Genomic DNA, 17280 nt, shown 5'->3' on the forward strand with positions numbered 1-17280 from the left:
TATAGTTCAATAAAATGGTCTACGATATCTAATGTGAATCATACTGAGATTTTTAATCATATGCCATATGGAACAGTTGCCCAAACGAGACAAATCTCTACATGGTAGAAATACATTTTGTTGTAATTATAGAGATATAATTTGAATTAATAAACACATCAAAGAGTCAGATGATCCTTTCATGGAGCTGACATAGCTAAAAAACGATTCCATTCTCATGTGCTGAATTATTCTGCTGTTCTAGGACAGTGATATCGCATTGCAGGGCCCAGGGTGCATATACAAGAGGCTTCCACCCTATTCAATTTAGGAGTAACCTCAAGAATCTGAAGCAGTAAAGGTGCCTCCTGATTATAGGCTGAGCCCAGGATTCTCCTACCTCAGCAGCCAATCGAGGAATATCTTGGAGGACCCAGGCTCTTTTGATATAGAAGTTGCTGACCTGTAACGGTAGTTCTCCGTTGACAGTTGAACTTTCAGCCAAACAACATGGTGACATCACATGAATTTTCTGAGCATGGGTTAGCCTTCCCACCAACTGTAAATAGTGCTCCTCTATTCCTTACATAGCTGGCAGCAACTCAGAAGGGAGGGAGGGTTTGTGCGGCTGAAAGATCAACTGTCAACGGAGAACTACTGTTACAGATAAGCAACTTCTGTTTCTCCCTTGACAGCTCATCTGTTCCACTCCACACCATGGTGACTCCCAAGCTATGAAGGTAAAAAATATGGAAAAGTATAATATATGGAAAATCAAGGATTGTAACCTTCCAAGGTGGAGGAGGAGACTTGACGCTTCATACTACAGCTTGCAATAGCACCTGTTCAAACGTGGAATCAGCTCATGATACAATATCAATACACATAAACATAGAAATATGATGTCAGATAAAGGCCAAATGACCCATCTAGTCTGCCCATCTGCAGTAACCATTATATCCTCCTCTTCCTATTGGCTAAGGCTCTTAATATTTGCATCTCCTCTTCCTATAGGCTAAGGCTCTTTACACCTGCATTGTGATGTCATAGAACTCTGTGGTTATAGAAACATGATGGCAGATAAAGGCCAAATGGTCCATCCAGTCTGCCCATCCGCAGTAACTATTATCTCTTCCTCTTAAGAGATCCAACGTGCCTATCCCACATTTTCTTGAATTCAGACACAGTCTCTGTCTCCACCACCTCTTCCGGGACACTGTTCCACGCATCTACCACCCTTTCTGTAAAAAAGTATTTCCTTAGATTACTCCTGAGCCTGTCACCTCTTAACGTCATCCTATGCCCTCTCATTCCAGTGTCTTGTGAAAGTATGAGCTGAGGACCATGTAGATGAACTCCAATAGTGGCCATAGATCGCAACGCATGTGCCATAACATGTGGTATAGAGGATGAATCCTGAGATCTTGATTGGAGATAGCAAAAATTGATTAATCTGGCTATCCAAATGGAAAGTGTTCTCTGAGTGTATGTACTAGTGCCTGAATCTCTCCTATGCTCTCGGCTGAAGTAATGGTTACATGAAATAATGTCTTCCGTGTGAGATACTTTAGGTCAGTCACTTCCAGTGATTCAAAGGGAAATAATGTGAGACTGTGCAGGACAAGGTTAAGATTCCTTGTCCTCTACAAATCATTTTACTACTGGATGTTTAATCAAGAATAAATTGTCCACCGTGTCATGAAATACGCATTGAAGTACTTAAAATTGCATGTACAACAAATTTTTAATAAACTTGAAACGTGACTGAATTGTGAGCTAAGTCCAATACTTAAGTACCTAAGGAATCATTGTGGTGGAGGGCGTACAGGAATATTTCATACACCATTGAGAAAATCTTGTCCATTTAAATGCATATGAGAGTTTAGTGGATTCAGCCCTGGATGCCATAAGGCTGTGAAGGACTTCTGGTGGAAATAATTCAGAGGAAGCTATTTGGGAAGAATGAGCCACGCTACTAGGTTGAGGGAGACAAGGTTGGGATGAAGAAGACAACCCCCGTCCTGTGATACCAAATCGGGTTCATTTGGAAGAAAAAGAGGAGGATGTTGAGCCATGCTGATTAGAGAACAGAACCAAGCTTGTCTGGACAGTAAGGAGCTACATGTATGAGAAGTAGATTCTCTTCTGTTGCTTTCAGTAAAGTTTTGTTGATGAGTGCTATGGGTGGATATGCATACTTGAGATGATGGGTCCAAGGAATTTGGAATGCGTCTTCCGCCATCCTAGCTGGATCATAATGCCTTGAACAAAATTTCCTGCATTTGGTGTTCTTTGGGGATGGAAACTGATTTAGATGAGGACCTTCTCCCCATCAAATTTGTAGAACAGATTTTGCATAATCATAGTACTTAAAGACCACTTGTGCGACACTGTCTGACTACTGAGGTGGTCTGCTATCTTGTTGTCTTTTCCAGGTATGTATACCGCTGTTAGATGAGAGTGAAGATGTGGAAGGAGGTTCCAAATCTGAACTGCTTCTCAGCACAATTGCCAAGACTCCATACCTCCCTGTTTGTTGAGATAAAACATATTGACTTGATTGTCTGTTTGGAGTCTGATGTGCTGTCCCTGTAGATGAGACTGAAAATCTTGTATAGCCATCCTCACTGCTTGTGGTTCTAGAAAATGTATATTCCTGTGTTGTACTGATTTATGTCACAGGCCCTGGATGGACCAAGACTGGAGATGTGCTCCTCATCCCTATTTGAAGGCATCTGTTGTCAATGTGATTGTGTGAATCGGTGGCTGAAATGAGCTTCCCACAAGAAGGTTGTCCAGGTTGAGCCACCATTGTAAATTTTTCAGAATGATTGGCAGGATGTTAATGGGGGCAAATAGTAGTTCTGAATACACGTTCCACCTGTCTCTGAGGAGCAGGGGACTGACGTACAGTATTTACGGTAGGCAGGAAGGCTGACACGCGCACAGAAAACTCATTCTAGAGTTTTCTGAGCTTTAGACTGACCAAGGTTCGCTCCGTCCATGTGATGTCACCATGTTGCGGGGCTGAATAGATCAGCTGTCAAGGGAGAATGGTTGTTTGGTTGTTACCAGGTTAACTTTAGCTAAAAAAGAGTTGTGTTGTCCATCAGAGAAACGTAGTGTGGATGTTCATGTGATACCAATGATTATATTTGGAATTGTGGTGTTTAAAGACACTCAGCTCTTTGATTTATCTGAGGCTTTTTCCTCCCCAGCATTAATTGCACTAATGATATTTGCTTATGCGTTAACTCCGAGATAAACATCACACGCAGTTTAGAAGTACGTTGAGTTGGTGAATGATCGTGTGCTATACCACTTCGAGCTATGGGGTATGTTCTGGTATCATTTAGCATCTCCCTTTCTCTCTTATATCCTTTGAGGGTCATTTTAAAAAACATCTTACCTGGGTAAACAGGAGTTTACCAGTGTTAAAAAAGGCCTTTAGAAGTAAAACCCCTCTCCCCCAGCTATCACAGTACATGTGATTTTATTGGGGGTGGGGGTGGGGTGGGGCAGAAGATGAAAGTTTTAGGTCAAGAGAAGAAAATCATTTTGAAAACTTGTGTTTCAAGAAAGGTGTAAAATACTCTCCTTCTTCCAAGCGCTAATCTGTGGAAAATTATATTGCGGGCCCGTGCGTAGATTGAAAATTGCCTCATATAAATTCTATGAGGTCAATATTGAATATCATTTATGGGGTCAGCAGGAGCATCAGTTACAAAAATGCTTTTTAAGAAAACACCTCCTTGGCAGGTTTACATAAAATTCTAGATGACTGATATGTACCTGTATATATGGAAGCACATGAAGGTGATATAATGCTCTCATCCCCTTTCCCTTATTTGCAAAACATCCAACCGTATACATCTGAAAACGGGGAGAATTTTGGGGCAGGGGCAGGGTGAAACAAAAACGTGTATTTTCAGCGTTAGAAATCAACCATTGACTGTATAAGTTATCCACTGGCGTGCAGATGGGGAAGTAGCTGGTATAAAGGAGAGCAACGAAACTGGTAAGAGGGCTGGAACACTGCCCATACGCCGAGAGGTTGGATAGGCTGGGGCTCTTCTCTCTGGAAAAGAGGAGGCTCAGGGGAGATATGATAGAGACCTTCAAGATCATGAGGGGCATAGAGAGGGTGGATAGGGACAGATTCTTCAGACTGAAGGGGACAACAGGTACGAGGGGGCATTCGGAGAAACTGAAGGGAGATAGGTTCAAAACAAATGCAAGGAAGTTTTTTTTCACCCAAAGGGTCGTGGACACTTGGAATGCGCTACCGGAGGAAGTGATCAGGCAGAGTACGGTACAGGGATTCAAACAGGGATTGGACGGATTCCTGAGGGATAAAGGGATCGTGGGATACTGAGAGAGGTGCTGGGATGTAACACAGGTATAGAAAGCTAACCAGGTAATAAGTATAGAAACCCAACCAGGTCGTGCATGTGCAAGACCGGAGGGTTAGGACTTCGATAGGAAGACATGACTTCAGTGAGGAACCAAGGTGGCAAGGGAGTCCCTTCTGGTGATTCAAACGGGTCGTGACCTTTTTGGGCTGCCGCGGGAGCGGACTGCCGGGCAGGATGGACCTATGGTCTGACCCGGCGGAGGCACTGCTTATGTTCTTATGTATAGCTGGCTGGCTAATGTGTACGTGGAGCTTCAATGGCAGCACTTAGCTTGGCTGAAAAGACAGAGGACTTTAAGGGGGCAACTCTCTAAAGTTAGACATCGAGATGACGCATGCCATGTGTGAATTCTGTATCAGCAGTTGCACACGCAAGTGACATTACAGAATACTAAGTTCAGTCTCCGGTAGGCGCCTGACTTTAGACTTGAGTAAATGCTCACGCTTAACTGCTGGCAGTTAGAAGCTAGAGAATGACATGGGGGACAAATGTTTCCCCGTCCCCGCGAATGTTGTCGCTGTCGCTGTCCCTGCCCCATTCCTGTAAGCTCTGTCTTAACCACACAAGCCTTGAACACTTATGATTTTAAAGTGTTTGAGGCTTGTGCAGATGAGAACGGAGCTTAGGCATTGGAGGAATGAGGCATTATGACATCACAATCTGAGCTCTAGAACGTTGCTACTTAGGATTTGAAAGTGTTTGAGGCTTGTGCAGATGAGGACGGAGCTTAGGCATTGGTGGAATGAGGCATTATGACATCACAATCTGAGCTCTCGAATGTTGCTACTTAGGATTTGAAAGTGTTTGAGGCTTGTGCAGATGAGGACGGAGCTTAGGCATTGGTGGAATGAGGCATTATGACATCACAATCTGAGCTCTAGAACGTTGCTACTTAGGATTTGAAAGTGTTTGAGGCTTGTGCAGATGAGGACGGAGCTTAGGCATTGGTGGAATGAGGCATTATGACATCACAATCTGAGCTCTCGAATGTTGCTACTTAGGATTTGAAAGGGTTTGAGGCTTGTGCAGATGAGGATGGAGCTTGCAGGAATAGGGCAAGGACAGGAAAAGAACTCTCTGGGACGGGAAAATGAGTCCCTGCAGGGATGGGGAAATATTTGTCCCCGTGTCATTCTCTATTAGAAGCACAATGTTCTGCGTACCAGTACGCAGAAATGCCAGGCAAGCCCTGACCCATCCATGCCCCTCCCAGGTCCACATCTCTCTTGCATGCACAGTTGGTAGAATACCAGCTTAGGGCAGTTGTACGCATAACTGCTAATTACTGTCAATTAACACCAATTATAGCCAATAAATTGGTTGCTAATACTGATTAACAACTAATTATATTATGTGCAAACCTGACAGTATTCCATAATTTGCGTACATAACTTTGCGTGCTAAGCATAAATGGCGTGCAGAAGTTTGTAGAATTAAGAGGTAAGGCCTGGATTCTCTATATGGCATCGATATCAGCGGCTGCCTAAAAAGCGACCGCCAGTCTCATGTCAATCATACAACAGTGCAGTATAGAGAATCGCAGCTCCGGAAAAGACAGGCGCCGGACATGTATGCCAGGGTTTTTCACACCTACATTTCCAGCGCCTATCTTTGTCGTGCTTTACGGTGACTAATGCTGCTTCCAGCGTTAGCCACGCCCACAGTGACGTTAAGCGCCATAAAGTGCCTAAGTAGGCACGTTAATTGTTTTTGCCGTTTTAAATGGCATCTCTCAATTAACTTAGGCACCGGAGGGCGCTTACTGGCGCCTAGGTTTAGGTGCTGTTTATCGAATGTCCCCCTAAATGCATAACCTATACATTTGAAATTAAATGGTGTCTCTACCACTGAATATTGACCACTGTGGTCCTGATTGTACAAATGGCGCAACTAAGCGTTCTAATCACTGATGCCTAGTGATGCCTAATTAAAATTGGTGCGCAATTTCTTTTAATTGGCATGGTAATTGATCATGCCATTTCAAACCAATTTTTAAAAAATGAATAAGGGTTGTGCGCGGAATACTGCGCGGTGCCTAGTGTCACCTAAGTCGAGGTGCCTACCAGCATTTAACGATGACTACCTGAAAAGTAGGGCGGCACGTCAAAAGCGCGTCGGACATTGGCGCACCGACAATCCCGCACTGACATCTGCGCGTAGGACCAATGCGCGTCGCCGGTTCTGCCACTTTCACGCATTATTGTTAGCGTTCTGAGGAGGGGGTGTGGTGATGGGGAACTCCCCACTACCCTGAAAACTCCCGAAAAGCATGAGAACGGAAGTTTTCAGTGTACTGGGGGGGGGTTCCTCCTCTCAACCCCCCTCCCCCATGGGAGTGTACTGGGGGATCCCCCACCCTCCTCAGAATGCTAACGGTAAGGTGTGAAAGCGGCGGAACCAGCAGTGCGCATTCATCCTGTGGGCAGATGTCGCCGTGGGATTTTCAGCGTGACAACGTCCTGCGCGCTTTCGTGGGTGTACCGAAAAGTAGGCGTGGTTAGGGGGTGGAGAATAGGTTTGGTTGACTTAGGTGCCAGGAAAGCCCTGTCCTAATATACCGGCACCTACCACAAGGATGCCTAGTGATACCTAAGCACGCCTACAAGCAGTGTCTAATGGTTGATTGACAACTGCGCCAACCAGCGCCTACGGGTTAGGCACAGGTAGGAGCCATTTATAGAATCAGGCCTTGTACAATTTTCCACCCCGTGTCCTGGAAGAAAAGGTGCATGGCATCCCTCAGCCAATACCAAAACTGGAGTTATCACCATAGAAATGCTGTGACACACAACCCACTTCTAGACAGAATAATACATTACACAGAAAGCAGCAGCTGAAAAGCTTATGTTCAAAACAGACACATTTTGGGCCTGTGTACCAAAGTGTTTTCCCCAGAGAGACCAAATGGGAGGGGAAAAAAACCCTTCTGTACATCTGGCTCCTTGTTTATACACTTAGAAACAAAAACCGAAGAGAAAAAAAAAAAAAAATCCAAAAGCCAGCTTTTGTGTGTCCCAGAGAGATTGCTGTGAGTGGTTCAGAGTTCAGGGTTCAGGGTTCAGAAAGAATTGCTCCATTCTGACTCCACAGAAATAGGCTTTGATGCATCTCAGTCCAGGCCTTCTTCAGATGGTTTGGAACTGGAGTTCAGGGTCTTTAGTGGGATAACGTCCATCTCCATCGGGCCTGGCGTGCCACCATGACAAACTGCTCGCCCCCTTCCTCCCCGCTAAGTGCAGTCTGAATATATTTAATGAAACAGGTACATGAGCCACTCGCCTTATGGGTTTTTCCTGAAAAACATGAGAACAGGCCAGATTAGACGAATGTTCGCTGGCTCAAATTATGTTTTTGACACAGTACAAACATTTTAAGTATAAGATGTTTGCCAAGCCTATAACCTCGCCAGAGTCATCCCATGACTGGTAGTGCTCGTTCCAGTGTAGCATCAGTTATTAAGGTAGGAATTCAAGTATTCTCCATAATGAATTAAAAAAAAAACAAAAAATTTGGAGCCTTCAAAACTTAATATATATAGATTATATGGAGTGGAATTTTTAGATATATGAATTTATTTGTATGAAAAATTTTTATATATTATATGAATGTATTTTCTTTTTGTTCCTTCAATAAAAATGTTTGTACATAAAAATGAAAAGGTCTCTTACAAAAATTGGGTGGCACAGAATATTGTGATGGAATGATAATGTTTAAAGAGCCTGATATACAGCTTTTTTTGGGGGGGGTACCAAGCACAGTACAATGAAGTAAGAAAGACCCACATTTGTGTACAGCTTTTAGTTGTATGAAAAGATGAGGTCATTTTTTGAGTCTATCTAGTTAGATCAGCGGTCTCAAACTCAAACCCTTTGCAGGGCCACATTTTGGATTTGTAGGTACGTGGAGGGCCACAGAAAAAATAGTTAATGTCTTATTAAAGAAACAACAACTTTGCATGAGGTAAAAATTGTTATACTTTATAAATCTTTCCTTAATTGCTTCTGATCATTTCAGCTATGCACAGCTGAAAACAGTGCAACATGCAGAAAGTGAAAAACTATCTAAACTTCAGAAGCAATTAAGGAAAGATTTATAAACTATAAAGAGTTTTACCTCATGCAAAATTGTGATTTAGATTCTAAATCACAAGAGACAAGAGACAAGATTTTGGTGCAGTCCTCTAGGCTTTTTTGTAGAGGGGAGAATCAATATCCGACTTGTGCCTGGAAAACTTGTGCCTTAACCCTTTCAGGACCATAAGGATCGTAGGCCAATTTTTGTGGTTTTGACGACATTTTTATGGTAAAAAGGGCTTGCAGATGTCAAAAAATTGATTTTTTTGGTGAAATATCATTATTTTTTTTAAAAAAAATCAAACTTCTGGCTTATGGACAGTGTGGCAAGTGAATCTTTTCGTCAATCTGGCAACGACGCTAATGAATGAATGTCGGAACCAGTTTGTTTACATAAAGGCAGTATCATATGGAATCCGTACATATCAAATTTAGAACTGTAGACTATCCCAATCAAAATTTATAGGATTTTAAAGTTATGGGACAAATATGTCCCTTGGTCCTGAAAGGGTTAAGTGTCCGGCGGTCGTGTCCGCAACCGCCTTCAGCTCTTACGTCCTCCAGCACCAAATCCAACCGTCATCTTACATCAAGCAGTCGCGAGAGTTCACGAGATTACGTACACACGCACAAGCTGCACCGCCTCCAGTGGTTACCTTTCGTTCTGGAGCGTTGCCCGCCTCACTGCTATAACCTCATGCAAACCCTTTCCTGCATCTGTACGCGATTGCCCTCTCCATGCCACCTCACAATCGCGTACAGACGCAGGAAAGCACTTGCGTGAGGTTACAGCAGTGAGGTGGGCAACGTTCCAGAACAACGATAACAAAATAGTACCTGGCAGCCCGCATGTGGCCCCTTGGGCTACGCGTTTGAGACCACTGTGTTAGAGGGAAGTGGGTACATCTCCCTTCATGACAAAGGAATACAAAAAGTGTGTACAATGGTACAAATATTAATAAATATATTTCTTTTTTTTTTTTTTTGTTTTGGAGTCTGCAAGAACATTTAATGCCAAAATGACTAGCAATACTGAACAAAATTCAGCACATGAGAAAATGGTTGATCTTCTACTCAGGACTCCATGGCTCTTATGTACACACAACCAACAAAATTCCATTGCTCACCAATTGGTTTTCACAGAGGAGCCATTAATATTGAGGCGAGCAACAAGAAAACTTGGGTCTCCTGGAACCTTCTGCAATTGGTTTATGGTGTTGTTTCTGCCTCCCTAGGCCATGGTCCTTAGGCTTTATTTCAGAACGATGGGCACGTTTGTGTAATATATATTAATATTTATATAATAAATATATTTCAATGACAAGTTTATGATCTAGAAAATAATGTTTGAAAAACAATTTTTTGTAAAATTTTTGTATGAAGATTGTTACATTTTGGTCTTAACAGAATAGGAATTCAAGTATGCCATATGGATTTTAGGCTTAGGAGAAGAAAATGGCGTAAATGCTTGATGCTTAAAGCGGCAAGAACGTGCTTAACTTATAGTATTATTTTTAAAAAATTTATTTAAAAAATTATATACCGTATATTACCTATACGGTTTCCATAGTAACAAGCATAAAATGTTAAACAAACAAACATAATTCAGTTGTTAAAAAAAAAAACAACACTCCTAAAAACTGGTCGGCAAACATCAGAAATCTTCAAATCCAGTTTGAATATAAAATTTCAACTCAAGAAAGCCACAACAAACAGTTGAGTTTTTAACATTTTCTTAAAATTCATTCTAGCAGCACACAAACGCAAAATCTGGCAGGACGTTCCACAGCTTTACACCCGCTACAGATAACATAGTCACACCAATCTTAATGTGGGAGAGTCTTGCTCATGCTCCGCCCCTGTGTCTGTTCCTTGCCTTTATGAGCTATGTAACTTAGGTGTGCTGCTACTGAATAGCACATAGGTGCCCTGCTGGCTCTTTCACAGGTAAGTGTACATTTACACCTGTAAGTGATAGAATTCTAGACAATTACTCGTGCAAGCAGTACACAGAGGCAGATGCTTATGAGCCTATTTCAGGTGTCATGATTGCTAATTTTGGAACACTGGACTGCACTCCACTGGTGACACTAGGGATCAGCCTCTAGTGGTAATACTGCAAGACTACCACTAGAGGTCATGGCAGCCATTTTCAATCAGGAGCCATGAGGGCAGGAACAAATAGGTTTGATCCTACCCAAAGGACCACTAGGCCTGTTGAGGTAGGCCTGGGAGGAGTATCTACTGGGACTTGGGAGGGGAACTGAGAAGGGGATTAGACCATGTGGAGGGGGGAATGAGGGGAATCAGATATTGTCAGGGGGTGGGAAGAGGGACCAGACCTTGTTGATGGGCCAGGAGGAGGATCAGATCTTGTCAAGGGGGCAGGGAGGGAGGGGAGATCAGCTTTGATGTTCAAGCCAGTACTCAGAAGTTGTGTGGATGCCAGCAGAAAGTCAGTGCCAGCCCCCGTATGGCAAAATGGGCATAGTTATTAATGTTTTAAGTGCAGTCCTAGCTGCCCACTTAACTACGAGGGCACTGGAACTGAATACTGCATGCTCCTCCCCCCACCTCTGCCCCCATAATGCCCCTCTCCTGCCTGGTTTAAAGATGGACGATCAGAGCTGATATTCAATGGCACTGCCCAGTTAAATACCACTGAATATTGGTGGGAGGCCCACTGACCACGAATTAAGCAGGCAAGAACTCTTGGTATCCAATAACAGGCTCTTCGTGTTTAGCAAAGTCCTGGCTTCTTCTGCAGTCATTCTGGAGGATAAGTTTCAAACATGCCTTTCCTGTTGAATTGAATTCAGCACCAGCAATGCACGTGTGGAGAAAAATCAGATATTTTTTTGTGAGCTGGGCTTAGAATTCAACAACACTTGCTATTCCAACTGGCAATAGAACTGTATCTCTAGTGGGACTACATGACCTAGGCGTGATGCAAAGGGTTTTAGTTTAATTCCAGAGCCAAAGAGTGATTATTTTTTTTAAATTCAAAACTCAGAGGAGAAGGAACTGGTTTTCATTATCCTAAACTAAAAGAGCGATACTCAGCATAACCTCCCCTTCTCCATTGTATCCCTTGGAAAGAACTAATGCAGTATGTCTTCCTTCGGATAAAAACTGCTTTATAGGTTGGGGGTGGGGAGGTTGAGGTGCGGTTCTGGCGGGGGGGGGGGGGGTTGGTTGGTTTCTGTGGGTCTTCGTGAAGGACTGATGCAAAAAACCCGATTGTTTCCGCACTTCCTCTTGTTGGTTTGTTGTGACTTGTATTTATATATATGAAAAATTTAATTAAAATGATTAAAAAAAAAAATCCCTGCTTTATAGGTAATCCATCTTTCACACTGCAAGCACAGCTGCGTGTAGGTGACCTTGGAGTCTGGAGGCAGGAAAGGTGTGTACGTTATTGATTCCAATTTTATTAACCACCCTTACTCACTGGGAGACAGATTTATGATATGAAGAGAGCAATCTGCTAAACCCTGTACCAGTTTACCTCTTTTGATGATGGGGCCTCATGTTAATAATGACAAATGAGTTTTCTTTTGGGACATAATCCATGAGTACCATATTTTCACGCAGATAACGTGCACCCGTGTATAACGCGCACACGGGTATAGCGCGCAGAAACCACAATATTATGTATAAAAACTTTTGTATACCGCGCTCACGGGTATAACGCGCATGCTGCCCGACTGTCCTGTCGCCCGCCCCGACTCTCCTCTGGCCACCCCGACTCTCCTTTCGCCCGCCCCGACTCTCCTCTGGCCACCCTGACTCTCCTTTCGCCCTCCCCGACTCTCCGGGCGCTGTCCTGACTCTCCGTTTACCCGCCCTGCCCTGCCCTGCCCCCCCCCCCGGCAGGACCACTCGCACCCCCACCCCGAAGGACCGCCGACTCCCCGACAATATCGGGCCAGAAGGGAGCCCAAACCCTCCTGGCCACGGCGACCCCCTACCCCCACCCCGCACTACATTACGGGCAGGAGGGATCCCAGGCCCTCCTGCCCTCGACGCAAACCCCCCTCCCTCCAACGACCGCCCCCCCCCCAAGAACCTCCGACCGCCCCCTCATAAATGCTTTTATTAGAAGCTTATGACTTGCCCACTAAATATCCTCCCTTCTGGAAGACACAGCAGAGAGTCTAATAAGAGCCCATGAGATACAAACGTTTTTCTACATAGTTCCCACCCCGCCCGACGCCCGATTCACCCCCCCCCCCAGCAGGACCGCTCGCACCCCCACCCCGAACGACCGCTCGCACGCGCTCCCACCTGCACCCGCGATCGGAGCAAGAGGGAGCCCAAGCCCTCTTGCCCGGCCGACTCCCCGACAATATCGGGCCAGGAGGGAGCCCAAACCCTCCTGGCCACGGCGACCCCCTACCCCCACCCCGCACTACATTACGGGCAGGAAGGATCCCAGGCCCTCCTGCCCTCGACGCAAACCCCCCTCCCTCCCTCCAACGACCGCCCCCCCCCAAGAACCTCCGACCGCCCCCCCAGCCGACCCGCGACCCCCCTGGCCGACCCCCACGACACCCCCACCCCCCTTCCCCGTACCTTTGCTAGTTGGCCGGACAGACGGGAGCCAAACCTGCCTGTCCGGCAGGCAGCCAACGACGGAATGAGGCCGGATTGGCCCATCCGTCCCAAAGCTCCGCCTACTGGTGGGGCCTAAGGCGCGTGGGCCAATCAGAATAGGCCCTGGAGCCTTAGGTCCCACCTGGGGGCGCGGCCTGAGGCACATGGTCGGGTTGGGCCCATGTCAGGGCAGGAGAGGGGCTGAATGCAGAGCCTGGCAGAGCACGGCACTTGAATATAAACCCCCCTGGTTTATATTCAAGCCAACCTTTTTTCTTCCTTTTTGCGGGGAAAAGGTTACCTCAGTTTATATTTGGGTCAATTTATATTCGAGTATATACGGTACTCATATTATGATTTATTATTTAGAACGGAACTAAGATTTTAACTAACACAGCACTGTGCTTATCGCTATGGTTCTAGTATCCCACCATTCATTATCTATTCCATGGTACAACACTGGGTACTCTGAATTCCTGTCAGCATTTTTGAATATTTTGCTGCAGCCCCCTCTCATCTCATGCTGCCAATGACGCGGACATTAAACAGTGTCCTTCTCAATGGCGGAGCACTTTTTGGCCTCATATTTATGACTAAGTCTGAAACGTATATTTTTTGGGTTGCCAAGAGGGTATTCTGGCTCTTACCTACCGAGTATCATAGAGTATATCTTCACCTTTGCACAATTTATGTCTCCTGGTAATCCTCATCCTTCTCTTCCTCATCCTCTTCTGCTTCTTCTGAACTCGCTGCCTTCTTTGAGAATTCAAAGTTTCCTTCAATATCCAGCACCTGTAGCTTCCGGAGCTTTCTAAAGGCATTATCCTTCACTGCTCCTGCGATCAGTGCATTAAACCTGCAATTTTAAGATTACAATGAGAAATCAGTGCGTGCAAGATTCATGAAAGCCTGGCTGGTCCAGGACAAGAGTTCTGAGCTGTTCAGTAGGCGCTGTTTATAGACTCAGGCCCTTAGCGCCTAAGCTGAAACCAGCTAATTTATGGACAATCTTGAAGGTGGAATTGGCATTTATCTGGCTAAGTGCTGATTCAGCATAGAGAATGACATGGGGACAAATTTTTCCCCGCTCCCGTGGGAACTCGTTTTCCCTTCCCGGCCCGGTGCGTTCTTTTCCTGTCCCAGCCCAGTTCCTCCAAACTCCATCCTCTTCTGCACAAGCCTCAAACACTTTAAAATCGTAAGCGTCCGAGTCTCGTGCGGTTAAGGCAAAGCTTACAGGAATGGGGCAGGGACAGGGACAAATCTTGCGGGGGACAGGACGGGGAAATTGAGTTCCTGCGGGGACAGGGAAAAATATGTTCCCGTGTCATTCTCTAAACTGCACCACTCTACAAATCAAAATGTAGTAAAAGTGAGCCAAGTATAAGGCAGTCAAGCCGTTGTGACATCACTGCTGAGGTTGGCTCTTAGGCATTGGTGGAATGAGGCATTATGATGTCACAACACCAGCTCTGGTTATCAGAGGCTGAAACTTTTCACTCTATTCAATTTTCTATACTGTACTCCCAAGTAGAGAATGACATGGAGACAAATTTTTTCCTGTCCCTGCAGGGACTCATTTTCCCATCCGGTCCTGATGAGTTATTTTCCTGTCCCTGTCCCGTTCCTGTAAGCTCCGTCCTCATCTGCACAAGCCTCAAACATTTTATAATCCTAAGTAGCAACATTCTAGAGATCAGATTGTGATGTCACAATGCCTCAGTCTACCAATAAGAGCCAACGTCATCAGTGATGTCACAATGGCTGTATTGTCCTACACTTGGATCACTTTTGCTACATTTTGATTTCTAGAGTGGTGCAGTGGTTAAAGCTACAGCCTCACCACCCTGAGGTTGTGGGTTCAAACCCCACACTACTCCTTGTGACCCTGGGCAAGTCACTTAATCCCCCCACATTGCCCCAGGTACAATAGATAGATAGAGACAGGCAGGAAAAATGCTTGAGTACCTGAATAAATTCATGTAAAACCGTTCTAAGTTTCCTTGGGAGAATGGTATAAAAAATTGAATAAATAAATAATGAAGGAAAATCCGGGCCCATGGCCTGCCCAGTTCTGCCCCATTCCACCTGTGTCATGCCCCCCCAGCCCCGCCCCCAAACGCATGTGTGGACACAACACAATGATGTAATGCACACGCACGCGCGTGCATGATGTCACTGCATTGGGTCCGTACATGCGCCAACGCCCCTTCCCGACACGGATTTTGACCAGAAGCTTTTCAAAACTCAAAGTGCCGGGTTTTGAAAAGCCGTCTCGACCCCCGGACATGTCCTCGAAAAGGAAGACCTATCCAGGGAAATCGTTATGCGCAGTTTTATATACTACCACATCCTCATTGATTAGAGTTCTAGGTGGGTTACAGAATTTTGTATAGAGCTAAATATGTTACAAAGCATTACACATGCTATATCAAGTTTTCAAATTGTACATACAGTCTGAGCTAATATATCATATATATCATATATATCATATATATCAGCTGACCATTAACACTGTCTTTGTTTCGGGTGACTTCATAACTTAAAGCCCCACATTAGCACGGCGACATCTGAAAACCACGTTGGAGATTCCCATCTGGAGCTTAGTGCCTCACCGTACATCTTCAAAGGCAAACCATGTTTTGATTTTGTTTCATTCTGATGCTTATAATCTGCCTTTCCAGACTAGTGCTCAAAGAGAATGTACAAAGTAAACAATCGACACCAGGAAATCAGCACTAGAAAAACAGTCTGCTGAGAATAATCAGGTCCGGACTCAGCGTACAGATAAGAAGCAGATGCTGGTCCAATCTAAACCATTCTTCAGAGAAGAAATTCTGGAGCAGACATGGACAAGGTAAAAAATAAAGCAGAAAAATGCCGCCAAACCACACATAGACCATATGGCAGTGTATCGCAAACTGTGTGCCGCGGCGAGATTCCGGGTGTGCCGTGAGATGATGGCGAGGAGGAGAGGCGCCGGCTTACTGCTTACAGGAAGTGCCTCTCATGGTGAGAGGCGCATTCTGTAGGCCAGTGGTTCCCAACCCTGTCCTGGAGGAACACCAGGCCAATTGGGTTTTCAGGCTAGCCCTAATGAATATGCATGAAGCAAATTTGCATGCCTATCACTTCCATCATATGCAAATCTCTCTCATGCATATTCATTAGGGCTAGCCTGAAAACCCGATTGGCCTGGTGTTCCTCCAGGACAGGGTTGGGAATCACTGCTGTAGGCAGTCACCTGGCACTGGCACCTCTCCTGTTCTCTGCACCTTTCTTCCTCCAGCGCCTCCCCCCCTCCCCCCCCACTGGCGGTTATTGCAGGCTCAAGGCCCCGCCTGGAGGGACTCCGTGCCTGCGCAGACATTGACGTGACAATGTCACACATGCGCATGACATCATCATATCAATATTTGCGCACTTCCAGATGCTCCTCAGCCACGGCCCTGTTTAGTGTGCCGCGGCTTTAAAAAGTTTGTGGGAGTCTAGAGAATGACACGGGGACAAATTTTTCCCCATCCCTGCGGGAACTCAATTTCCCCATCCCGTCCCCGTGAGTTTTGTCACTGACCCTGCCCCATTCCTGTAAGCTCTGCCTTAATTGCACAAGCCTCGGACACTTAGGATTTGAAAGTGTTTGAGGCTTGTGCAGATGAGGACGGAGCTTAGGCATTGGTGGAATGAGGTATTATGACATCACACTCTGAGCTCTAGAATGTTGCTACTTATGATTTGAAAGTGTTTGAGGCTTGTGCAGATGAGAACAGAGCTTGCAGGAATGGGGCAGAGCCAGGACAAGAACTCTCTGGCATGGGACGGGAAAATGAGCTCCCACAGGGATGGGGAAAAATTTGTCCCCATGTCATTCTCTATGTGGGACACCTCCCTATGGAAATGCAAACAGAAGGCAGAAAGAACTACCAGCTACATCCATAGTAGACAACACACACATGCTGTACACATGGCTTTCTATGAAGGAGTGGCAAAGCCCGGCCAGGTCCTCTCAGCTATGAAGAAAATCAAAGCAGAGGCCGACGTGAGCAGCTGAAAGCTCGTTCTTGCCTTACGCCCCTCTCAGAAGGATCACTACGGAGTTACGGCGTGCCTGCCTTGCCCTGCCTTGGAACATGTTTTTAATGACATTCCAGCATCTGTGTCTGATTTCACATCCTACCGAAAACGTCTGGGCAAAGGCGTTGTAAGAAGGAGGATGG

At 45.4% G+C, this 17280-nt stretch overlaps 1 protein-coding gene across 2 annotated transcripts in view; it reads right to left on the reverse strand.

Annotated features, from left to right (window-relative positions):
- Window positions 1–5416: 5416 nt before the first annotated feature.
- The window catches only part of PODN (podocan), a 53042-nt gene continuing 41178 nt past the window's right edge, over window positions 5417–17280 (reverse strand). Inside the window, exons 10-11 of one of the 2 annotated variants that reach the window (XM_033915191.1) lie at window positions 13740–13919; window positions 5417–7687 (exon numbers count right to left, since the gene is read on the reverse strand). In XM_033915191.1, coding sequence (XP_033771082.1) covers window positions 13751–13919 — 169 coding nt within the window. In that variant the 3' untranslated portion in view covers window positions 5417–7687; window positions 13740–13750. Of the gene's footprint in view, window positions 7688–13713; window positions 13920–17280 lie in introns of those variants that run through there. The other variant, XM_033915190.1, reaches the window with a different exon arrangement.

The sequence above is a fragment of the Geotrypetes seraphini genome, chromosome 12, assembly GCF_902459505.1.
Source record: "Geotrypetes seraphini chromosome 12, aGeoSer1.1, whole genome shotgun sequence".
In the NCBI taxonomy this organism is placed as follows: domain Eukaryota; kingdom Metazoa; phylum Chordata; class Amphibia; order Gymnophiona; family Dermophiidae; genus Geotrypetes; species Geotrypetes seraphini.